General features: G+C 37.9%; 1 protein-coding gene across 3 annotated transcripts in view; it reads left to right on the top strand.

Moving 5' to 3' along the window:
* Positions 1–27,542, top strand: part of LOC127831017 (thymidylate synthase-like) — a 117,485-nt gene that overhangs the window by 73,679 nt on the left and 16,264 nt on the right. For all 3 annotated transcript variants that reach the window (XM_052356001.1, XM_052355995.1, XM_052356005.1), the window contains 4 exons: positions 5,833–5,960; positions 19,242–19,418; positions 24,394–24,564; positions 26,391–26,491. In XM_052356001.1, the coding sequence (XP_052211961.1) occupies positions 5,833–5,960; positions 19,242–19,418; positions 24,394–24,564; positions 26,391–26,491 (577 nt within the window). The remainder of the gene's footprint in view (positions 1–5,832; positions 5,961–19,241; positions 19,419–24,393; positions 24,565–26,390; positions 26,492–27,542) is intronic.

Below are 27,542 nucleotides of genomic sequence, written 5' to 3' on the forward strand. Positions count from 1 at the left end.
GACCCATATTGATTTTCAGGTCAAAGTTCAAGGTCACGGTGACCCGAAACAGTAAAATTGTTTCCGGATGATAACTCAAGAACGCTTTTGCCTAGGATCATGACACTTCATAGGTACATTGATCATGACTCGCAGATGACCCCTATTGATTTTCAGGTCACTAGGTCAAAGAACAAGGTCACAGTGACAAAAAACGTATTCACACAATGGCTGCCACTACAACGGACAGCCCATATGGGGTGCATGCATGTTTTACAAACAGCCCTTGTTATTACCGACTTACAATTTCTCAAACACGATCGAGCTTTCAACTTCGAAGTCTATGCACTTGTAGAATATCAACACCTTCATCTACTGACAACAGAAGACAACTATTCACCATTTTTGTAAGAGTTATTCCCCTTTTCCGACTTCAATTTCTCAATCATTAAAAGCTTTCAACTTGAAATTCAACACTCTTGATGAATGATTATGTGATAACCTTCTTCTATTGACATGAGGAAACTATTCCTCTTTTTGGATTTGAAACTTAGTCTGTGTCAAGCACTTATATTCCAGCGTCCTGCACCCATTGGCAGTGCTCTAGTCAACACTTGATACTGCTTGTCCAGAGTATAAATGAGAAGCTTGACATCCGATTAACACTTCAGTTAAAGAAACCTAGCCTTACTTATGAATCTTCCTCTTTATCTCTTGAAAATGTTTGTCTGTTAAATACAACCATAAATCTAATATTAAATTTAAACTTGTTCATACATACATTGTTTTTATGCCCCAAAGGCAGGCATATGGTTTCTGAACTGTCTGTCCGAAAAATTATACTTTTGCCATAACTTCCATACTACAGAATATTTTTTTCACTTGATATTTGTACTCAACTCTTCTTTGATCAACACCTTCCCACGGACATATTTCTTGATAACCTTGGCCCTTGAACTCAAAAGTCAAAGCACCCAATAACTTAACATTCACCATAACTTTGTGGTTCATGATTGGATTTACTTTATTTTTGTCCATAACTCCCCTTTGGACAAGACCTTCCCACTGACCTTTTTGATGATGACCTTGACCATTGAATGACCTTAGCTTAAAGGTCGAAGTGTTTAAAACTATATAGACATATTGAGCACGATTAACATATTAAACCTTCAACTTCATAACATCAGCATACATGTACACTGTATCTGGCAGCAAAATAGCGTGGATCCGTTTACATTTACTTCAGTTTAGTCACTACACTTCTTTCCAAGCACCCTAAATCTAGCCCCAGGCCTTAAGCGCCTATGGCGCTTTGATTATTTATGAAAATATTTGTGATGTAACATCTTTATTAAATTACCCACGCCTCAACAATTATATAGCATATATTCTAGCTTTATTTAAATAAAATGGCAGGCCCAATTGATGACTGTTAATCTCTTTCATTCAGCCCAACTGAGGTTAGAAATGAAAAGCTTTGACGGATATATACGATTTCAGCATGGGCCAGGTTACGTATTTCTGGTGGCAGCACTGCAATCGTAAATCAAACAAAATAAAAATCAAACTAAGCTGTTGCTGTTATTGACGATAAAGGTGTTTAAGAATTTTGTTAACATGCCATATTTTGGACATGTACAGGAAGTTGGTATATCAAAATTACTCTTCCTTTGCTTAAAAAAATTCTAACCTTACGAGTCATTATGAGCATGCGTGTATCACGCGTTCATTATCAGCACTTCAGGTAGTGCACTTAAACATTAACTCCACCAAAGTTCACTGTAAAAGATTCAAGAGGCGGAGCTATACATTTGCTATTTTACATATGGTTTTTGCATGTTAATTGCGAGACGAAAAAAAGCCTTTTATGGGCGAGAAAGTGTTTTGGTTTATGGCTTCTTGACAGAAAGCGGCTTTCCTTTGATGATGACAAACTGACAATAAATTGTTGATCAAGTTAGTCGCTTAAAGGGACTGTCAACCGGGACAACAAAGAAAAGAAAAGTTGTAAAATACCGTATTCTTTTACAATTATTACTTTATATTGATTAAAATATCACGACTGGTATATTACATTACATGAAAAAAGTTGTTAAGTTTTCATATTTTCAGTATATTTGGTAATACATTTTACTGGGTATGCCTAACAGGTAACTACCAGTTAACTATAAATAACGCCAGTAGATAGATCATCATTGTCACGTGGTAAACCCAGGAATGCATATTGTGCATACAAATTGAATGGTATATACAGTAATTACTCTTATGTTTTCGGACACTTAAAAATAATTAATTTATTTCGTGTCCGAAAACTTAGATACGAAAAATATTCACAAAATACAGATGTCCGAAAACTTAGAGTCGAAAATTGAAGTGTCCGAAAATAGCGTCAATTGTATCAACGACTACCGGTGGTAGCACACGCTTGTAAAATACCATGCCGTATAGTATAAATTACAGTCATATGTGTTTGCACTGCATTTTAAATGCTTAATTTAATTGACAGAAAGTTACTACAAGGTTGTACTTTGACCAACGAGTTAAAAGATGAGCATGTGATGTACCGATACTCGCTAGAATGAACCTGAAATTAACGCAATAATTTGTACATTTCCGATAGTTGTTGTCTAACACCTTCCATTGTTCGTAACACATTCAATAGGGTTCATCACACTTTGAAGCGCTTAGTATTTGTCACTGTTATTTTACTGAGAATGGGTAGTACCATTGCAGTAGATAATTGAACTGTTAATTGGCACTACCCCTGGTATTTGTAATAAAGCTTATGCTATCGGGCGAAACCATTGTTCAATACCGGTTTACAAGGTTATTTACCCAATAACGCAAATGTAATGGTCCGTTGCCCTCAGGCATGCACTTGCTATGTTTTATGATGTTTAACTGGTTGTAAAACCCGATGGTCGAAGTGTTAATAGATATCGTAAACCGGACCGAAATTTGGTAAAATAGCGCTGTCAAATATACTGTCAGAAAAATTGGAGACATTAATTATGGACGAAAACTCGTGTGTCAGAAAATTAAGAGTCACGAAAAATAATTATTTTTGCTAAAAAAGGGGGTGTCCGAAAACTTAGAGTGTCCGAAAACATAGAGTAATTACGGTATGTTATATATAAAATGATCAATCTACTTGCGTTATTTATAGTGTGTATATCGTTATGTCACCTATTTTCGCGATGTACTTTCAATTTCACATTGAGAAATGTTATTAACTAATATACTGAAAAGTTTTTCAAGTAATGCAATATACCAGTCGTGAAATTTTAATCAATATAACCTAATAATTGTAAAAAAATACGGTATTTTAGAACTTTTCTTTTTTGGTCATTCGTGGTTGACTGTCCCTTTAATGATCAACAAATTTCCCATGTTTTCCCCTATTGGTCGCTAATCAGAGCTCCAGATAAGGGCCGCACAGCCGTAAATACGGCTTTTTCTTGAAGGTTAACGCATTTATTTTTATAAACTGGATGTTCAATTACGACTTTAATTTTCCTTTTACGCATTTACAAAAACGATCCGTACCGATACGTCTGCATCAGGGCAGTGTGATTTGTCAGTCTCTAACCTAATGGTGCTTTTCGTTAATTTAAATTACCGAAAAGTTGTAGACTGGGTTCTGGTATTATTGTCTATTCTGTCGTGTGATTTCTAATTACTCGTAAACCTGTCAAAACAATATTTCTGCGCACATGGGAAGGCCGGCTAAACCCAAAAGCGGTAAAAAAACACACTTTTTTGTCATATAATGGCTGCATACAGTCATCTTAACCATCCTGACATTAAATCTGTAAACCCAGAACAAGACATTGTCGCACCGATATTAAACGATTTGATTGCAGGAGTGGCAAGAAACGTAAGAAAACACAACAGGATCCAAACAAACACTGTGGAAGATTGGAAAACCAAATATTATTTGACAGTTAACTGCTAAAGCAATTATTCTTTTGAGATGAGACAGTGACATTAGTATTCATTTACTTAGCTTACTAGTTGGCTGGTATTTTTTGTCAAGAAAATAAAAGAAATAGTATTAAGTCATGAGTTTTAATGATCAAAATTCAGAATGGAAAACCTTATAAATTAATTGTTTACGAAGCTAAATATATTTATTATGCCCCCCTTCGAAGAAGAGGGGGTATATTGCTTTGCTCATGTCGGTCGGTCGGTAGGTCGGTCGGTCCGTCAGCCAGATGGTTGTCAGACGATAACTCAAAAACGCTTGGGCCTAGGATCATGAAACTTCATAGGTACATTGATCATGACTCGCAGATGACCCCTATTGATTTTGAGGTCACTAGGTCAAAGGTCAAGGTCACGGTGACCCGAAATAGTAAAATGGTTTCCGGATGATAACTCAAGAACTCATACGCCTAGGATCATGAAACTTCATGGGTATATTGATCATGACTCGCAGATGACCCCTATTGAATTTGAGGTCACTAGGTCAAAGGTCAAGGTCACGGTGATTCGAAATAGTAAAATGGTTTCTGGATGATTACTCAAGAACGCATACGCCTAGGATCATGAAACTTCATGTGTAGATTGATCATGACTCGCAGATGATCCCTATTGATTTTCAGGTCACTAGGTCAAAGGTCAAGGTCACGGTGACCAGAAATAGTAAAATGGTTTCCGGATGATAACTCAAGAACGCATACGCCTAGGATCATGAAACTTTATGGGTAGATTGATCATGACTCGCAGATAACCCCTATTGATTTTCAGGTCACTAGGTCAAAGGTTAAGGTCACGGTGACCCGAATATAGTAAAATGGTTTCCGGATTATAACTCAAGAACGCATACGCCTAGGATCATGAAACTTCATGGATAGATTGATCATGACTCGCAGATGACCCCTATTGATTTTCAGGTCACTAGGTTAAAGGTCAAGGTCACGGTGACCTGAAATAGTAAAATGGTTTCCGGATGATAACTCAAGAACGCAAACGCCTAGGATCATGAAACTTCATGGGTAGATTGATCATGACTCGCAGATGACCCCTATTGATTTTCAGGTCACTTTGTCAAAGGTCAAGGTCATGGTGACCTGTGTTTAACCATGTATATGTTGTGTGGGGAATTTTATTTCATCAGGTTGGTGGCAACCCTGATAAACTACGTAGCAACTTCATATTTGGCTTACTGGGGGGCATTGTGTTTCTCAAAGAAATCTTGTTATAATTGCTGCAAATGTTTCTGTAAAGTCGGTTATACACCCTTCAATATCGAAGAACATGGGTAGTACAGTACTACCTCTATTTTGGATATGGTAGTACAGGTACTAATTGATTTTCAGCGTTACAACTTTTCTTTCTATCATTGGCAGTACCTTTACTAATTTCACAAATCCTTATCTGGAGCTCTGGCTAATGCCAAGAATTTGACATCAAATTACACAAAAATCAGCGGTTGCTGGTTGCGTAAGGCAAAAGTCGCTAATACAATATCAAATTAAAGTGAAAAAGATCTGGGGGAATTCAAAGTGGTCCTTTAATTCAAGGGGTCGTATCCACAAGATTCACTGTATTTGGGATCTAACAATGCATGTGACTTCTGTGTTTATTTCTAGTTTTGGATATCCTGCTTTTGATGACCATTTACATGTTTCCTTCATTTCAATAAAATGTTGGTCACTTTTATTTCTAAATGGTACTTCAATTTATGTGTTTTAAAGCTCATGATTGTGTAACCAAATGTAATAAGTAGGTTTTACAAACAGTAACCATATTTGAAAGCTGTCATTTACAAGACAGTAATCAGATTAAAAATAAGTTTGTTATACTGTCACTGATAACCATGTTATAGAGCTATCATTTATTTTACAACAGACATTCTGAGTACAACTATTTGGATGCCATTCAACAAATAATTGACCACGGGTCAAGGAAGGAGAACCGGACTGGTGTAGATACGCTGTCCATCTTTGGGATGCAGATGAGATACAACCTTAGAGATGGTAAATTCTACATCTAGTGATGCTTCAATCATGAATATAGATTGCCCTGTGGGAAATCTGAGCCTGAATGCATGTGTCAGGGTTGTGATTTTTCCTCCTATCTGTCGAATTCCTCATCAATCTTATTAAACAATAGTTCTGGATCTATGATAAAATGAGTTCAGTTTAACCTTGTGTGTGTGTGTGGGGGTGGGGGGCATTTTTCTCCCCTGAGGTGGTTCTTAAATCATATTCCTGATGTGAAGTGTTGTCGCAGATAAGCTTGTGCAGTTGGCGCAGGCTAATCAGGGACAATGCTCACAGCTTTTTTTATTTTTATGCTCCCGGTAGGGTGGCATATAGCAGTTGAACTGTCCGTCAGTGTGTCAGTCAGTATGTCAGTATGCGTGTATGTCAGTCTGTCCGTCCGTCCGAAAACTTTAATGGCCATAACGTTTTCAATATTGAAGATAGCAACTTGATATTTGGCATGCATGTGCATCTCACAGAGCTGCACATTTTGTGTGGTGAAAGGTGAAGGTCAAGGTCATCCTTCAAGGTCAAATGTCTAATATATGGCGTCTGTCCGTCCGTCCAAAAACTTTTAACATTGGCCTTTACCTTTTTTTTACTATTGAAGATAGCAACTTGATATTTGGCATGCATGTGTATCTCATGGAGCTGAACATTTTGAGTGGTGAAAGGTCATGGTCATCCTTCAAGGTCAAATGTCAAATATATGGCGTCTGTCCGTCCGATAAACTTTAACATTGGCCAAAACTTTTTCAATATTGAAGATAGTAACTTGATATTTGGCATGCATGTGCATCTCACGGAGCTGCATATTTTGAGTGGTGAAAGGTGAAGGTCAAGGTCATCCTTCAAGGTCAAATGTTTAATATATGGCGTCTGTCCGTCTGTCCAAAAACTTTAACATTGGCCATAACTTTTGCACTATTGAAGATAGCAACTTGATATTTGGCATGCATGTGTATCTCATGGAGCTGAACATTTTGAGTGGTGAAAGGTGAAGGTCAAGGTCATTCTTCAAGGTCAAATGTCAAATATATGGCGTCTGTCCTTCCGAAAACTTAAACATTGACCATAACTTTTTCAATATTGAAGATAACAACTTGATATTTGGCATGCATGTGCATCTCATGAAGCTGCACATTTTGAGTGGTGGAAGTTCAAGGTCAAGGTCATCCTTCAAGGTCAAAGGTAAAAAAATAAATAATATCAAAGCAGCGCAATAGGGGGCGTTGTGTTTCTGACGAACACATCTCTTGTGTTTTTAGTTCACCTGAGCACAACGTGCTCATGGTGAGCTTTTGTGAACGTCTTTTGTCTGTCGTGCGTTGTGCGGCGTCAACATTTGACTTGTTAACTCTCTAGAGGCCACATTTATTGTCCAATCTTCTTGAAATTTGGTCAGAAGATTGGTCTCAATGATATCTTGGATGAGTTCGAAAATGGTTATGTTTGCTTGAAAAACATGGCTGCCAAGGGGCGGGGCATTTTTCCTTATATGGCTATGTATGGCTATAGTAAAATCTTGTTAACACTCTAGAGGCCACATTTATTGTCTGATCTTCATGAAACTTGGTCAGAAGATTCATCCCAATAATATCTTGGTCAATTTTTGAAAATGATGCCGGTTGGTTGAAAAACATGGTCGCCAGAGTGCGGGGCATTTTTAGCTCACCTGGGCACAACGTGCTCATGGTGAGCTTTTGTGATCGCCTTTTGTCTGTCGTGCGTTGTCCGTTGTGCGACGTCAACATTTGCCTTGTTCACTCTCTAGAGGCCACATTTATTGTCCAATCTACATGAAATTTGGTCAGAAGATTGGTTTCAATGATATCTTGGATGAGTTTGAAAATGGTTACGTTTGCTTAAAAAACATGGCTGCAGATGGGCGGGGCATTTTTCCTTATATGGCTATATATGGCTATAGTTAAATCTTGTTAACACTCTGGAGGCCACATTTATTGTCTGATCTTCATGAAACTTAGTCAGAAGATTCATCCCAATAATATCTTGGACGAGTTCGAAAATGATGCCGGTTGGTTGAAAAACATGGCCGCCAGGGGGCAAGGTCACAGGTGAAGGTCACAAAAACTGGAAATAGGCATTATAAGGATTTAGCATGGTTCAAACAAGGAAAACAACAACGGTTCACGCATGTTCTTTTTATTACAGATTTGCCTCCCTTTAATTCATTCAAAATCTTATTTTACAGCAGATATTCTACTTCTACTACTACTACTACTACTACTACTACTACTACTACTACTACTACTACTACTACTTCAACTACTACTACTACTACTACTTCTACTACTACTACTACTACTACTACTACTCCTACTACTACTACTACTACTACTACTACTACTACTACTACTACTACTACTACTCTTCCTCCTCCTCCTCCTCCTCCTCCTCCTCCTCCTCCACCACCACCACCACCACCACCTTTGATCATTCTTAAGTATTGGTATTGTAATGCTGCTACTGCTGCTGCTACTGCTACTGCTACTACTACTACTACTTCTACTACAACTACAACTACTACTACTACTACTACTACTACCTACTACTTCTACTACTACTCCTACTACTACTACTACTACTACTACTACTACTACTACTACTACTTAACTACTACTACTACTATTCCTCCTCCGCCGCCGCCACCGCTGCCACCACCACCACCACTTCTACTACTGCCACTATTACTACTACTACTACTACTACTACTACTACTACTACTACTACTACTACTACTACTACTACTACTACTACTACTACTACACCACCACCACCACCACCACCACCACCGTTCACAGTGACAAAAAACGTATTCACACAATGGCTGCTACTACAACTTATAGCCCATATAGGGGGGCATGCATGTTTTACAAACAGCCCTTGTTGTCCGATCTTCATGAAACTTGCTCAGAAGATTTGTCCCAAAGATATCTTGGATGAGTTCAAAAATGGTAACCTTTTGCTTGAAAAACATGGCTGCCAAGGGGCGGGCCATTTTTCCTTATATGGCTATAGTAAAATCTTTTTAACACTCTAGAGGCCACATTTATTGTCCAATCTTAATGAAACTTGGTCAGAAGATTCATCCCAATAATATCTTGGATGAGTTCGAAAATGATGCTGGTTGGTTCAGTGTTCATTCTAGAAATCGAAAAGTAGGGGGGAATTTCCCCCCTCACTTTGAAAAATAGGGAGGATTTTTCACAAATGGGGGGGATTGATCAAGTACCATTTATATGTTTTCATTTTCGTTTTAATGTTTATTATCCCCACGCTTTTTGAAAAAAAGGTGGGGATATTGTGGTTATCTCCGCCGTCCGTCCGTCTGTCCGTCCGTCCTGGCCACTATCTCCTCCTACACTAAAAGCACTAGAACCTTGAAACTTACACACATGGTAGCTATGAGCATATGTGCGACCCTGCACTATTTGGAATTTTGATCTGACCCCTGGGTCAAAAGTTATAGCGGTTGGGGTGGGGCCGCGTCAGAAATTTTCACTCATTTTTTTAGGTTATTTTACATTTACTTCTTTATTTCTACACCGATTCACTTCAAATTGATACTGGACCTCTCTTATGACAATACGGTCAATCTCAACCATGCATGGCCCCATTCCCAACCCTGGGGCGCCCCGCCCACATAGGCCACACCCACCAAAAATTTCCATTTACTATAATTTTTTCATTTCTACACGGATTCACTTCAAATTGATACTGAACTTTTGTTATGACATTAGGGTCAATCTCAACTATGCATGGCCCCAATCCCAACCCTGGGGCGCCCGCCCACATAGGCCACACCCACCAAAAAATTCCATTTACTATAATTTTTTCATTTCTACACAGATTCACTTCAAATTGATACTGAACTTCTCTTATGACATTAGGGTCAATCTCAACTATGCATGGCCCCATAACCAACCCTGGGGCCCCGCCCACATAGACCACACCCACCCAAAATTGCCTTTACTATAATTTCTTCATTTCTACACCGATTCACTTCAAATTGATATTGAACTTCTCTTATGACAATACAGTCAATCTCAACTATGCATGGCCCCATTACCAACCCTGGGGCGCCCCGCCCACATAGACCACACCCACCCAAAATTGCCTTTTACTATAATTTCTTCATTTCTACACCGATTCACTTCAAATTGATACTGAACCTCTCTTATGACAATACGGTCAATCTCAACTATGCATGGCCCCATTACCAACCCTGGGGCCCCGCCCACATAGACCACACCCGCCCAAAATTGCCTTTTACTATAATTTCTTCATTTCTACACCGATTCACTTCAAATTGATACTGAACTTCTCTTATGACAATACGGTCAATCTCAACTATGCATGGCACAATTACCAACCCTGGGGCGCCCTGCCCACATATGTCACACCCACCCAAAATTGCCTTTTACTATAACTTCTTCATTTCTACACCAATTCACTTCTAATTGATGATGAACTTCTCTTATGACAATACGGTCAATCTCAGCTATGCATGGCCCCATTACCAACCCTGGGGCACACCTAGGTCAAACATTCGGCGTGGGGATACGCGTCGGCCTCTGCCGCGCCATTTCTAGTTTGTTTTAACTTCTAAATTACTTAAAACAGTCAAGTCAGTGAAATACCATTGTAACTGCTGTTAAATATAACTGCACTTTCCATAGTATATTGCTGACTTAAATAAAAACAAAGGATTATGAAAATAATTGTTCACATGATATTTCTGTATCATTTAAAACAATAAAAAAAAATACTGATTGTCAATCATGATATGATATGAATGATGATATGATATTAAAACCTAAGTCATGTAAGTGTCTTAATTAATGTATAGAATTAAGTTTTTACATTCCAGTATCAAAGGACAATTTTCTTCCTTAATCATTCACGAGTCGCATCCCTTTATTTTTTAAACGAAATTTCTTATTTTTTAATTAACCCAAGTATCATTTTAAACGAAAATTCGTTAAAGTTTATTAACCCGTGAATCGAAGAGTTAATTCCCTTTGATTTCCGGTGTTTTTCTCAATAAATACGCGGAGCAGAATTTAACATATAAAAAAACCCGTAACGGATATCGAGTGCGCGAATTTTCTCGCACACATGCTGCAGATGTGCGCGATCTTTGAAAAAATAGCGCGAATCGCGCGGTCTAGAATGAACACTGTTGGTTGAAAAACATGGCCACCAGGGGACGGGTCATTTTTCCTTATATGGCTATAGTAAAACCTTGTTAACACTCTTGAGGCCACATTTATTGTCCAATCTTGATGAAATATGGTCAGAATATTTGTCTTGATGATATCTTGGATGAGTTCGAAAATGGTTACGTTTGCTTGAATAACATGGCCGCCAAGGGGCGGGGCATTTTTCCTTATATGGCTATATAAGGCTATAGTAAAATCTTGTTGACACTCTAGAGGCCACATTTATAGTCCGATCTTCATGAAACTCGGTCAGAAGATTCATCCCAATAATATCTTGGACGAGTTCAAAAATGATGCTGGTTGGTTGAAAAACATGGCCACCACAGGGGCAGGGCTATTTTCCTAATATGGCTATAGTAAAACCTTGTTAACACTCTAGAGGTCACATTTATTTTCCAATCATCATGAAACTTGGTCAGAAGATTTGTCCCAATGTTATCTTGGATGAGTTCGAAAATGGTTTTGGTTGCTTTAAAAACATGGCCACCAGGGGCAGGCATTTTTCCTTATATGGCTATATATGGCTATAGTAAAACCTTGTTGACACTAGAGGCCACATTTATTGTCCATGAAATTTGGTCAGAAGATTGGTCTCAATGATATCTTGGATGAGTTTGAAAATAATTTGTTTGCTTGAAAAAAATGGCTTCCAAGGGGCGGGGCATTTTTCCTGATATGGCTTTAGTAAAATCTTTTTAACACTCTAGAGGCCACATTTACTGTCCGATCTTCATGAAACTTAGTCAGAAGATTCATCCCCATAATATCTTGGATGAGTTCAAAAATGATCCCGGTTGGTTGAAAATCATGGCTGCCAGGGGGCGGGGCATTTTTCCTAATATGGCTATAGTAAAACCTTGTCAACACTCTAGAGGCCACATTTATTTTCTGATCTTCATTAAACTTGGTCAGAAGATTTGTTTGAATAATTATATCTTGTTATCTCAGGTGAGCGACTTTGGGCCTTTAAGGCCCTCATGTTCCTGATATGGCTAAAGTAAAACCTTGTTAACACTCTGGAGGCCACATTTATTTTCCAATCTTCATGAAACTTGCTCTGAAGATTTGTCCCACTGATATCTTGGATGAGATAAAAAATGGTGACCTTTGCTTGAAAAACATGGCTGCCAATTGGCGGGGCATTTTTCCTTATATGGCTATATATGGCTAAAGTAAAATCTTGTTAACAATCTAGAGGCCACATTTATTGTCCAATCTTCATGAAACTTGGTCAGAAGATTCATCCCAAGTATATCTTGGACGAGTTTGAAAATGATGCCTGTTGGTTAAAAAACATGGCTGCTAGGGGGCGGGGCATTTTTCCTTATATGGCTATACATAGTAAAACCTTGTTAACTCTCTAGAGGCCACATTTATTGTCCAATCTTGATGAAATATGGTCAGAAGATTTGTCTAAATGATATCTTGGATGAGTTCGAAAATGGTTACGGTTGCTTGAAAAGCATGGCCGCCAAGGGGCGGGGCATTTTTCCTTATATGGCTATATAAGGCTATAGTAAAATCTTGTTAACACTCTAGAGGCCACATTTATAGTCCGATCTTCATGAAACTCTGTCAGAAGATTCATCCCAATAATATCTTGGACGAGTTCAAAAATGATGCCGGTTGGTTAAAAAACATGGCCACCACTGGTGCGGGGCTATTTTCCTTATATGGCTATAGTAAAACCTTGTTAACACACACATTTATTTCCGATCATCATGAAACTTGGTCAGAAGATTTGTCTTAATCATATCTTGGATGAGTTCGAAAATGGTTTTGGTTGCTTTAAAAACATGGCCTCCAGGGGCGGGGCATTTTTCCTTATATGGCTATATATGGCGATAGTAAAACCTTGTTAACACTCTAGAGGCCACATTTATTGTCCAATCTTCATGAAATTTGGTCAGAAGATTGGTCTCAATGATATCTTGGACGATTTCGAAAATAATTTGTTTGCTTGAAAAAAATGGCTTCCAAGGGGCGGGGCATTTTTCCTAATATGGCTATAGTAAAATCTTGTTAACACTCTAGAGGCCACATTTACTGTCCGATCTTCATGAAACTTGGTCAGAAGATTCATCCCGATAATATCTTGTTTAAAGAAAGTCTTTTCTAAATGAAAATCCAATCTAGGTCACTTGTTGAAAGTGTCTCCCTTGACTGCATAGGCTAATAAAGGACATCACTTTATGCACATGCATTAAGCCTGTTTTTTACAGATTGAGGCTTATTTAACTATTAATAGTCTGGATTTTGTTTGGTTTAACTAAAAAGGGGGAACAATCCCCTCTCCTCCTACCCCCAATCCTAAAAAATATATTGATAAGTGAACAAGCAGAATTTGCACTTGTTTACTAAAACAAGTAAAAGCAATACTGAATCTTCAGTAGCCTTAACAACAATTCACTAGGCTTGTGGTGAGCATCAAGACTGCTTAAATTTATAAAAAATGAGAATTATTTATGCATGTACATAAATTTCAATTTTTAGCGAGGCTGTTTTCTAAAAAAAAAAAAATCTGACAAGCTTTCGCAGCTGAGCGTGGCACCCGTTATGCGGTGCTCTTGGGAGCTAGACTATTTACCGAAGTTTTCTACTCACCCAAATTTTAATGACTGCATCCATATGCTGCAGCTCTTCAATTGAAACTTGTTGTGTGTTGGCGGTCATTGTATGAGGTCTTAACTAAGTTCCATAACTCTGACTTGCAATTTGCAGAATTGTCCCCTATTTATTACTTTAAAATATGTGTGAAGGTGAACATGCAACATCTCAAAATAATTTCTTTTTACTTCAGGTAGTCAGGTCAAATTTTACATGTGTTTGAGGTCAAGCGGTGTGGTCATGCAATTACTAACTCTTGCCTTAAATTAAGCAGATGTATGTCCCTTTCTGAAGTGGTCTCTTAATCAGATTCTGTTACACAACTTTCTTGTTTAACGTGTAAATTATATAGAATAATCCAGATATTAGTGTAGTTAAACATAACATTACCTTGCAATTTTATAACTAGTTATAATCCAACAAAATACTGTAGCTGTTTTTGAAGATGAATGTGTTTTAAGAATTTCGTAAAAAAAACATTTGTCATTTTTAGCTCCACTCGCCAAAGGCAAGCAGGGCTTATGTCATGGTCCTGTGTCCGTCGTGCGTGCGTCCATGCGTTAACTTTTCCTTTAAACATCTCCTAAACTACTGGTCCAATTCTGATGAAATTTCTCAGGAATGTTCCTGGGGTTAACCTCTTTTAAATTAAAATTTTGTTCAAATTTTGCCCCTGTGGTCAAATTTGACCCTTGCCTGGGGGTCACAAAATTGAACATATGCTTATATAGGGTCTATTTTGTGAAAACTTAACAAATCTTCTCGTCCATAACCATTGGGCCTAGGGCTACCAAATTTGGTATGTAGTGGCATCTTAGTCCTTAACCAAGTTTGTTCAAATTATGCCCCTGGGGTCAAGTTTGACCCTGCCCGGAGTGTCACAAAATTGAACATATGCTTATGCTTTTTTGTGAAAACTTTAAAAATCTACTTGTCCATAACCGTATGACATAGGGCTACCAAATTTGGTATGTAGTGACATGTTATAGTTCTCTTCTTAGTTTGTTCAAATTATGCCCCTGGGGTCAAATTTGCAACTGCCCCGGGGGTCACAACATTGAATCTATTCTTAAAAAGTGCTTATTTTGTGAAAATTTTAGAAATCTATTTGTCCATATCAATTGGGCCTAGGGCTACCAAATTTGGTATGTAGTGACATCTTATAGTCTTTTACCAAGTTTGTTCAAATTATGACCCTGGGGTCAAGTTTGACCCTGCCCAGAGTGTCACAAAATTGAACATATGCTTATCAAGGCCTATTTTGTGAAATCTTCTTGTCCATAACTGTATGGCATAGGGCTACCAAATTTGGTATGTAGTGACATGTAATAGTTCTCTTCTTAGTTAGTTCAAATTATGCCCTTGAGGTCAAATTTGCAACTGCCCCGGGGGTCACAAAATTGAATATATTCTTATAAAGGGCTTATTTTGGGAAAACTTTAAAAAACCTCTTGTCCATAACCATTGGGCCTAAGGCTACCAAATTTGGTATGTAGGGACATCTTATAGTCCTCTACCAAGTTTGTTCAAATTATGCCCCTGGGGTCAAGTTTGACCCTGCACCGAGGTTCACAAAATTTAACATGTGCTTATATAAGGCCTATTGTGGGAAAACTTTAAAAATCTTTTTGTCCATAACCATATGGCATAGGGCTACCAAATTTGGTATGTAGTGACATGTAATGGTTCTCTTCTTAGTTTGTTCAAATTATGCCCCTGAGGTCAAATTTGCAACTGCCCCGGGGGTCACAAAATTGAATATATGCTTATAAAGGGCTTATTTTGTGAAAACTTTAAAAATCTTCTGTCCATAAACATTGGGCCTAGGGCTACCAAATTTGGTATGTAGTGACATCTAATACACTGTAACTCCAATATAGTGCGGTCCGTTATAACGCTGTGTCCAATATAACGCGGGGGGTCCTTGGATCCCGTTTTTTCTCCAACCTTCCATTTCTGATTCAAATCCTTGTTATGCAACTTCATACATTATTTTCAGAAAATTCAAAGAAGCCGGCGATCACAGCTTGATTGCTTTATCCGTCCGCTTAACTGATTTTAATCCATTAGAGGTTAAACGACATTCGACAGCAAATTGGTGTTAATCTGTTGTGTAATGTCAATAAAGGTGTGAAAACTCGCGAGTCCGTGTTTATTACATGTATTCCCTATCAGAGCGGTTCAGTGCGCTAATTTCAATAAGGCAAGTGCAAGCGGAATAATTATCAAATTAAAGTTATTTAAAACAATTACCTGTTTATGTTTTGTATTTATCGTGTATTGTATTTCATTGTATAAACTATGGCTGTGTAAGTGTGTTATCGTTTATTATATGCTACACATGCTTGATAAATAAAAATATCTGTGTGTGTGTTTAATGTTTCAGTACGTATAAGAAAAAGAAATTAAAAAATCCTGCGTATTATATACATGCTAACGCAGTGTAATAGTTAACAGAGATGCACTTAAATTGTGCCCGTTATCAGAAAGTCCACGGAAAGCACGTTTTTAACATGCTGCGTATGACGCAATAAAATATTTCTTTGCACATGTATCGTATTGCATTCAATCTAAATTTAAATTCGCTCGTCCAATGAAAGCTGTGTCCCATAATGCACTGTACTAATTTTTCTGAAAAATGGCATAGGCATATGAATTTGTTTACGAAATTCGTAAACATATTTCTTGTCATAAATGTTTAACATTATTTTTTGGTAGTGATGTTGTAATTATATTGGATTATCGGATAAATGTGCACATTAGAACAGTGGTATGTATACTGTTATCGTTCGATTCGGTTTACACTTCAACACCGTTATTTCGAAGTCGTCGGGACTGTTAAAAAAACTTCGGATTAACGATAATTCGAAATAAACATTTGACAGAAGACTTCTTTGATTCTGTAAAAAATGAAACGTTGTGGAATTCACATGGTTCGGTTACACGCTTACTGAAAAGCGTAAACTAGTCAGATAGCAATAGATTTCCACTTGTAACAAACGGAGGAATAAAACGATTATTTTTCTTGTTTTTATTTTTGTCTTATTACAGAACATATAAAATATAATCAATAGCACAAATTATCAGACATACAAACATATTAATACATTTTCGGAAATTAATTAACATTTTTTAAACAAATACGCGATGTCTCTCTGAACACTGGCGTTCGCGCATACGACAAAGGTGTAATTATCGGCTTTTGACGAGCCACGACAAAGGTGTGAAATTACGCTCAGTATTTTGCAGTTTTGACTTCGGATTAAGATTGTTAATAAGGTGCGAATTATAGTGTTGGGACCGACTGAATCACTTCGAATTAACGATTTCTTCGGTTTAACGAAGTTCGGATTAACAATGAAATTTTACATTAAACAAAGAAGAACCAATATCGGGACCCGAAAAATACTTCGAAATAACGACTTCGGATTATCGGTGTTCGAAATAACGGTGTTGAAGTGTATATGCATGTTTTTGCGGATGACAACACAGCATGACAATACACAGGACCTATATTATAGGCTATACTTTACCTGTTTTTATAGCCCTCTTAAATAAAAAAGCTCAAAACTTATAACGCTGTCCGTTTATAACGCTTTTGCGTGGCTTGGACCCCGTCTTCCGCGTTATATTGGAGTTACAGTGTAGTTCTCTACTAAGTTTGTTCAAACTTGACCCTGCCCGGGGGTCACAAAACTGAACATACGCTAATATGGGGCCTATTTTGTGAAAACTTTAAAAATCTTTCTGTCCATAACCATTGGGCCTAGGGCTACCAAATTTGGTATGTAGTGACATCCAATAAACCTCTACCAAATTTGTTCAAATACTGCCTCTGGGGTCAACTTTGACCCTGCCCCGGGGGGTCACAAAATTGAATAAACGCTTATAAAGCGCCTATTTCGTGAAATCTTTAAAAATCTTCTTGTCAAAACCCATTGGGACTATGGCTACCAAATTTGGTATGCAGTAACATCTTATAGTCCTCTACCAAGTTTGTTCAAATTATGCCCTTTGGGTCAAATTTGACCCTCACCCGCGGGTCACAAAATTGAACATTATATACACTTATATCTTGCTTATTTCGTGAAAACTTTGAAAATATTCTTGTCGTCCTTTACTCTAGGACCTAGGGCTACCACATTTTGTATGAAGTGAGATATAGTAATCCTCTACAAAGTTTGCTCAAATTATGCCCCTGGGGTTAAATTTGACCCAGCCCAGGGGGTCGTACAAGTGTACATGTGCTTAAATAGGGCCTATATTTAAGTATTTGCACATGCTGAGTAAATTTGTTTCAGCCTTTTTTTTAGCAGTGGAGCCATACTGGGCCATCATGGCCCTCTTGTTTTGAAATCTACAGGAAGTTGGTATATCAGAACTATTGGACTTTTTGGGGAAATGCGAGACAAATGTTTTTGTTGTTTCAAAGCTTATGCTGAGTAATTACAATTACAAATAATTGAGACTGAACATGCCTGAATCACGTGTTCAATATCAGTGCATCACGTAGAACACTTAACTGTAAACTCCACCTTGGTTATCAGCTAAAAACTCAAAAGGCAGAGCTATGCGTGTGCTATTACATGATAGGTTTAGCATGTTTAGTAAGACAAAGAAAGCCAATTTTATCGGTAATGAAGTGTTGTTTTATGGCTTCTTGACAGGAAGCGGCTTTCCTTTGATTACGTCAAACAAACAATAAATCGGCGATCAAGTTTATCCCATAACAATCAAAAGATTTTCAAATTTTGCCACCACATGATCACTAAATCCCATATAAGGTCATCAAAATACTCGAAAAATCATGGGTCGCTGGTTGCGTAAGACAAATTTCACTTTATACAATATAAAAAAGGAGTGAAAAAGCTCAGGGAGATTCAAAGTGGTCACATAAGACATAGTTCGCTTAATTCAAGTGGTCTCATCCACAAGATTCACTCTATATATCTACTAAAAAAAATTAACTTTAATTATGTCTTTGTTGACAATTTTTTTGGTGACAGACAAATGTACATTAAACTGTCAATGTAAAAGAATAGTCAAGCACGCTGTCTTGGCACAGCTCTTGTCAAATTTGATATGATTTGAATATGTTGGAAATATGGAGTTGTACTTTGCAGACTGACTTGAATCATTGAGCAACTTTTTTGAGTAAGCTTTTAGAAATGTACTTTAAATTCTGTGGTTTCATTAAAAGCAAAGCAGGATGTTTTACATTTTCACAAGGAATTTTGGGATATTAGTTCACTTAATATGTTTTGTGTTGTCGCGTTTATATCAGTATAAAGAAATAAACATAATAATGTCTTCAGAAAAGAAAATCACAATTTAACATCAGGAAATAAAAGGAACTAATAAATCCCAAACAAATTGGATATGTTGTACACTAATTGTAATGTCCTTATATTTTTGCCTGTAGAGTTCCCACTGTTGACAACAAAGCGTGTGTTCTGGCGCGGTGTTGTGGAGGAGCTGCTCTGGTTTGTGGCTGGCTGCACAAATGCCAATGTGCTCAAGGACAAAGACATCCACATCTGGGATGCCAACGGGTCCAAGGAGTTCCTTGCAAACTTGGGGCTCAGTCATAGAGAGGAGGGTATGTGTGTGCTGGGCTTTAGTTGTTAAAGCCTCGTTCTGGGGAAGCTCTGTTAAGTGGGTGTGGGTAGAGGGTCCAGGGTAAGCCTGTGTGGGTAGAGGGTCCAGGGTAAGCCTGTGTGGGTAGAGGGTCCAGGGTAAGCCTGTGTAGGTAGAGGGTCCAGGGTAAGCCTCTGTGGGTAGAGGGTTCAGGGTAAGCCTGTGTGGGTAGAGGGTCCAGGGTAAGCCTCTGTGGGTAGAGGGTCCAGGGTAAGCCTGTGTGGGTAGAGGGTCCAGGGTAAGCCTGTGTGGGTAGAGGGTCCAGGGTAAGCCTGTGTGGGTAGAGGGTCCAGGGTAAGCCTCTGTGGGTAGAGGGTCCAGGGTAAGCCTCTGTGGGTAGAGGGTCCAGGGTAAGCCTGTGTGGGTAGAGGGTCCAGGGTAAGCCTGTGTGGTTAGTAGGGCTGTCATGATACGCTGTGAGCGTACCGCGGTATATCGTGGTACGGTAACACTGTATCGCGGTACGTACCGCGATATTTTACAGAATATGTATCTGTGAAGAAAACAGCAGAATAACAAGTTTTACAAACTTTATGAAACCCAATAATCAGAAAACACTGGTATCATAGTATGACTAGAAACTGTAAAAGAAAATGTAATAAACTTGATAGAAGTTAGTCATTGTTATTGTTCGCATCTTTTTCTAAAATGTCCGCCATGTTGTTTACAATAGCTGTGACTACGATCTGTGTAAATCGAACGCTTCAAGGGCATGTTCAAAATGTGGAGTCAGCGGGCCCAGTATTGAAAATCCGTAGCGTTCTGACTCTTCCTCGACTTATTCAGAATCTTAAGATAACATGATTCGGAGGTGCCATGCTTTGAACGATCGATATACTAAAGAAAGAAAATAAGAAATCGAATAAACGTCTTTTGGATAGTTATGAACTTATTTGCAAAGGAAATCTGTCCCTAATTTCAAAAAAGGTACGGACCCATACATCGCCGTATTTTAAACGTGAAAGTTAAACATCTACAAGTGGAAGCGCTTGCTTGACCTGGATATTGACGGATTATTTATTTAGCCCTTTTGAATCGCTTCTACATTTTTCAAAAGGATATCTATATCAAAATAATTATGTAATGTATTTATATCTGTGCTAATATAATAATATTAAAAAAACCGGTGCGGCAACGCCGTACCGCGGTGTGATTTTTTTCACGACATGCACCGCGATATACCGGTGAATCGTGACAGCCCTAGTGGGTAGAGGGTCCAGGGTAAGCCTGTGCAGTCCATACAGGCTAATCAGGGACAACACTTTCAGCTTTTATGGATTCTTTCCTTTGAATTTAAACGAAAAACTATTCAAGGCGGAAAAGGTCATCCATGATTGCAGACTGCACACGCTAATCTGGGACGACACTTTAAGCACATTGATTAAGGCCTATTTTCCCAAAGCAAGGCTCAATTGTGAAATTATCATGCTCTAATTGTCTTATTATTTAGAAGGGTTTTTTCTGCCTATTTTGGGAAAAGGAGTCTGACCAAATTAGGAATTTTTTATCGACAAAATTGTCTATTTTGGGAATTTTTGCTTCGATGAAATGGCTCATTTTGGGAAAAACATTGTGAATTTATCATGCTTAAATAAGTCAGTGGTTTAACAAATAAATTTGTTTTCATTTGTTATTTTGTCTTCTATATATAAACACATGCAATATTGGGTATGTTCAACGTTTATTCAAGTACTGCAATTAAGTTTTTAGCTCATCTATTTTTTGGAAAAAAAAAATGAGCTATTGTCATCACCTTGGCGTCTGCGTCGGCGTCTGGTTAAGTTTTGCGTTTAGGTCCACTTTTCTCAGAAAGTATCAATGCTATTGCATTCAAACTTGGTACACTTACTATCATGAGGGGACTGGGCAGGCAAAGTTAGATAACTCTGGCGTGCATTTTGACTGAATTATGTGCCCTTTTTATACTTAGTAAATTGAAAATTTTGGTTAAGTTTTGCGTTTAGGTCCACTTTTTTCAGAAAGTATCAATGCTATTGCATTCAAACTTGGTGCACTTACTAACTATCATGAGGGGACTGGGCAGGCAAAGTTTGATAACTCTGGCGTGCATTTTGACAGAATTATGTGCCCTTTTTATACTTAGAAAATTGAACATTTTGGTTAAGTTTTGTGTTTAGGTCCATTTTATTCCTTATGTATCAAAGCTATTGCTTTCATACTTGCAACACTTACTAACTATCATAAGGGGACTGTGCAGGCAAAGTAATGTAACTCTGACTGGCATTTTGACAGAATTATGTGCCCTTTTTATACTTAGAAAATTGAAAATTTTGGTTAAGTTTTGTGTTTAGGTCCATTTTATTCCTTATGTATCAAAGCTATTGCTTTCATACTTGCAACACTTACTAACTATCATAAGGGGACTGTGCAGGCAAAGTAATGTAACTCTGACTGGCATTTGGACGGAATTATGGGCCCTTTATACTTAGAAAATTGAAAATTTGGTAAAGTTTTGTGTTTTGGTCCACTTTACCCCTAAATTATCATAGATATTGCTTTCATACTTGGAACACTCGCAAACTATCATAAGGGTACAGTAAAAGGACAAGTTGCATAACTCTGGATGTCATTTTTACGGAATTATGGCCCTTTTTTGACTTCGTAACTTTGAATATATGGTTAAATTTTGTGTTTCGATCCACTTTACTTCTTAAGTATCAAGGCTATTGCTTTCAAACTTCAAATACTTTCATGCTATCATGAGGTTACTGTACCTGGCAAGTTGAATTTTACCTTGACCTTTGAATGACCTTGACTCTCAAGGTCAAATTATTAAATTTTGCTAAAATTGCCATAACTTCTTTATTTATGATTAGATTTTATTGATACTTTGACAAAACTACTCTTACCTGACATACCACAATAGACTCCACCCAAACCATCCCCTGTGCCCCCCCCCCCCCCCCCCGAATCCCCCCCTATTTTATTTTTTATTTTATTTTTATTTTTTTAAGATCATCTCACAAATGACCACCACACCGTCACACTATAACCCCCCCCCCCAAATTTTTTTTTTACACGGTTAAAAAACAAAACTATTTATTTTTATTATTTTATGTTTGAAATACCCTCCAACCATCGCACCCAAGAATCCCCCCCACCCCCCCTCCCCCAACCGAATCCCCCCCCCCCCCCCCCCCCGCCCTAATTTTTTTTTTTTTTTAAGATCATCTCACAAATTACCACCACACCCTCACACTATACCCCCCCCCCCCCACCATTTTTGGAAGATAATGTAATAAATGTCCACACCCCCACACTATACACCCTCTTCACTCCACCCCTCCCTCCTTTGTGATTGAAAATGAGAGTCCCTTCACCTTTAAAAAGATAATAGATGAGTAGTCTGCACCCGCAAAGCGGTGCTCTTGTTTTTAGTTACAGTTACTGTCTGAGATAAGAACTGTACAGTCAAAAACTTATAGCAGATATTTTTTACCAAAACAAACACTGGTTAGTCACACAAGTTACAGCATAATTTTTCTCTGATTTCTGTTTTTGAAAGCATCACACAGCTCCTCCAATGTTTTGTCATTCAGGTGCAGGTAAGCATCAGATGAGTAAGTTTGCTTTGTGTGAATGTGCTGCGTAATGGGGAGCACAGCAGGTTCATGATGCGGAATCCTTGCTCAACCACAGCAGTGCTTGTTGAAATGATACACATCAGCAGGACGAGTTGGAACATTAATAATCTAATAATCATAAGTCAAAAGACACTTCTTTCTAAAAAAATATTTATTTTTTTATTTATTTATTATTTTATTTTTTTGGAAATTGGGGGAAAAAAAATTCGGTTTGGGATCGGGTCCGTTTGCTTTGGGAATGCCTCCATTTTCCGGAGGCGCAGGCAGTGCTGAAAAACACCTGTTTATGGAGATGCCCTAAATAGTATTGTCAGCAAGAAATTTCAGCTTATATTGGTATTTGAACTGAAGTAAACAAGTGGTGTAAATAAATCGTGGAGAATGAATCAGATTAAAACTTGAAACAAACTTAAATTCAAGTGTTGTTAGACTTAGGAAATGTCACATAAGAAAGTTTTTGTTTCCAGCGATCTTTTTTCTTACAGTCCATGATTTCCCATTAAAACTGCACCTTCTTTTCAGTGATTTATTAACTTATTAGTTCTACATACCATTTCCCCTGAGAAAACTGGCATTACCCCGTAATCTATGCCTGAAAACAAAACAAAAGTTGCACATATTAACATGCCTGCTAATTTTTACTAAATGACAATTTAATCACTTATATATGTAACAATCAATTACTCTGATAGTGGTGTAATGAGTTCTGGGGAAATCAACGGGTACTTTTTTTTGTTGAGTCTGGTGTCATTTGTTGGGCGGGATATTGAATGATCAGGTCAGTTATTTATATAAATTTAAGTATGAATACAAGTGTAACTAACAATAGATTGTTATTTATAAACTTATAAAAAATACAAAGTTTATTTGAATGGAACTGAGAATATTAACCCATTTATGCCTAGCGTCCTGAAAAAAGGACTTTGCAAACAGCGTATACCCAGATGAGACGATGCATGATGCGGCGTCTCATCTGGGTCTACGCTGTTCGCTTAAAGGAATTTCAGTAAGTAATATCCTAAATATAGAAATAAATATACTAGACATCCCTAATTTTGGAAATAAATTGATCCAATTTAGAAGGATGGGAGAGTCCACTAGACATAAATGGGTTAATAAATTTAAGTTTTATGGGAAAACTGGGCTAAAAGCATGTGTGTAGAGTATGGTCCAAGATTAGCCTGGGCAGTCTGCGCAGGCTAATCAGGGACAGAAAAAATATGTTTAGAGGATCTTTTCATTTAGATGAGACTTCCTTTTTAGGACTTAATAGGCTGATCTAGGACAACACTACTCAACAGTTTTCACAGAACACAGCTCAATTTCTTTCAGGTGACCTTGGGCCAGTGTATGGCTTCCAGTGGCGTCACTTTGGTGCAGAGTATAAAGATATGCACGCCGATTACACTGGGCAAGGAGTGGATCAACTGAAGGAGGTCATTGATAAAATAAGAAACAACCCAGATGATCGCAGGATTATTATGTCTGCTTGGAATCCTATGGGTTAGAAAGTTTGATCTTTTGTTTGCTAGGATTTTATGCCTTATTAAAGTGGGCACATAACCTTCTCACACTTTCTGGGTGATCTTAGATGAGTTAAACATCCTGTTCTCTATCAAATCAGTTTGCCAGTCAATTTCAACCTTGTTACTGAATTTGAAAGTAATGTTTTTTCCTGAAATAATTTTTTGTGATAAGGGCAGTATGTTGGAGTCCGACTGAAGTCAAATGGGTTAAACAGTTCCTCAAATTAAAATATAAATACATTCATTTTTTAATAATTTCATACTTTGCCTGTTCTCTGCAGGTTGTTCTAAATTATTTAGCCTTATGCTGGAAAAATGGTACTTGATGCTTTGCATGTGCCTAAAGTGTGTCACATATAAGCCTGTGCAATCTTCTCAGGCTTATCAAGGGTGACCCTTTCCTTGATTTTTTTTCTCTTTTCAAGAAGAGGGGGAAAATTGTTTTGCTGAGTGTCAGAAATCTGTCATCTGTCGTTAGACCAGTTTGTTTCCGATCAAAAACTTGTGTAAGAATTGACCAATTAATTGGCTTGATACTGCCCATGTGCATTGGCCTTTGCCCAATGCCCCAGATAATTATTTGGGAAATAGGGTTTTCACCCATCAATTTAAAAAAATAGGGTGATTTCATTCTTGAAATAGGGTGAAATGATTTATAAAAATGCATACCTTAAAATCATTGCTGCTTTACTTTTGTTGAAGCTGCATACTTGTTTTGATACAATAAAACTGTAAAATATCATAATTAACTTTAATAAAATGAAGTTTCATAACATCTTTTATCCTTGAAACTGTCCTTAATATAAACTTTAAACTTAAAAAAAAAAATAATAGCACAAATTATTCTGCACTTATTGGCTCTTGCTTTCTGGTTCGAAAAAAAATGCAATCGACTGATATTTTGGCGCAACACTCGCGGACGTTTTTCAACCTCTTTTAAACATTTTGATTTCGCATTCTAATAGAAACTGAAAGTACAGACGCTTTACATATACATGCACAATGAGCAACGAATTATGTCAGATTGAAAACGCATGTATGTCTTCGTCAATTATTTGGTCATAATTTTGACTGCCCCGTTATCCATGCGCTTGCTGAATGAAAGCGTCGCCGTGTTATGAAAATAATTCCAAAGTTAAGAGAAAATTCCGAAATCGAGCAAAGCATTTTCGATGGAAACTATTGCATCGTACGCATCAAATTTGACGAATTTGCGTAAAAGTCAAATTGGTTGCGTTTTCAATACGCATGATATTGTATATCATTGCGTTTTAAAACATTTTAATAGGGTGAAAGACGCAGATACGCAGCTTATCTGGGGCACTGCTTTGCCATTAGATGACCGCTAGATGAACTTGGGGTCTTTAGGTTAAAGGTCAAAGTCACTTTTACATTTAGTGTGAAATCATTTCCAATCGATAACTCGTCAATGAAATGACCAATTTGCTTGATACTTGTGCATTGGCCTTGGACAGTAGAATGATGGCCCCTATTGAAATATCAGTCACTAGTTCAAAGGTTGAGGTCACTATGACATAAAGTGTTAAATTGGGCACCGTTTGATTTTAAAAAAAAATCAGTGTCAAGGCCCTGTTTTGAGGGGGGGGGGGGGGGGAGAAGGGGGGCATCTGTCTCCGACCACGGAGTTCTTGTTTACAGGAAGTCCCTTCTCAACCTAAACCAAATATCTGCGGAAAGTGTCATCCATGATTAGCCTGTGCAGATAACTAAGGCTATTCTGGGACAAAATTCAACGCATACGCATTAAACCCAGATTTACCAGTGCAGCACATATATTTACAGATTTGGAGAAGATGGCATTGCCACCCTGTCATTCGTTTGTTCAGTTTTATGTGTGCAATGGGGAGCTCTCGTGCCAAATGTATCAGCGTTCAGCAGATATGGTAAGAGTGTTTCTGCCTTCATTTTTTCAACATAACTGTGTGTTCTGTTCTATTAACTAGTATACATGTGGCCATGCTCTTATAGCCTGTAAGTGAACACTGTCTGACTTAAATACTTCAAAAAAAGAAACCACTGAGGGCCCTATGACAAAATAGTGACCTGACAGGAAGCCCCAAAGTGTATATGTATAAAGCCAAACTATCAAAGTTATTTATAATCCAGAATATATTCACATTTTGAACATTATTGATATTTATGCCCCCCTTCAAAGAAGAGGGGGTATATTGTTTTGCACATGAAGGTCTGTATGTCCGTCCGTCCACCAGAGGGTTTCAGGATGATAACTCAAGAACGCTTAGGCCTAGGATCATGAAACTTCATAGGTACATTGATCATGACTCGCAGATGACCCCTTTTGATTTCGAGGTCACTAGGTCAAAGGTCAAGGTCACGGTGACCCGAAATAGTAAAATGGTTTCCGGATGATATCTCAAGCACGCTTATGCCTAGGATCATGAAATTTAATAGGTACAGTGATCATGACACGCAGATGACCCCTATTGATTTTCAGGTCACTAGGTTAAAGGTCAAGGTCACAGTGACCTGAAATAGTAAAATGGTTTCTGGATAATAACTCAAGAACGCTTATGCCTAGGATCATGAAACTTCATAGGTACATTGATCATGACTCCCAGATGACCCCTATTGATTTTCAGGTCACTAGGTCAAAGGTCACGGTGATCCAACATAGTAAAATGGTTTCCGGATGATAACTCGAGAACGCTTATGCCTAGGATCATGAAACTTCATAGGCACATTGATCATGACTCGCAGATGACCCCTATTGATTTTCAGGTCACTAGGTCAAAGGTCAAGGTCACAGTGACCCGAAATAGTAAAATGGTTTCCAGATGATAACTCAAGAACACTTATGCATAGGATCATGAAGCTTCATAGGTACATTGATCATGACTGGCAGATGACCCCTATTGATTTTCAGGTCACTAGGTCAAAGGTCAAGGTCACTGTGACTCGACTTAGAAAAATGGT

Source organism: Dreissena polymorpha, chromosome 1 (genome assembly GCF_020536995.1).
Source record: "Dreissena polymorpha isolate Duluth1 chromosome 1, UMN_Dpol_1.0, whole genome shotgun sequence".
Lineage (NCBI taxonomy): Eukaryota > Metazoa > Mollusca > Bivalvia > Myida > Dreissenidae > Dreissena > Dreissena polymorpha.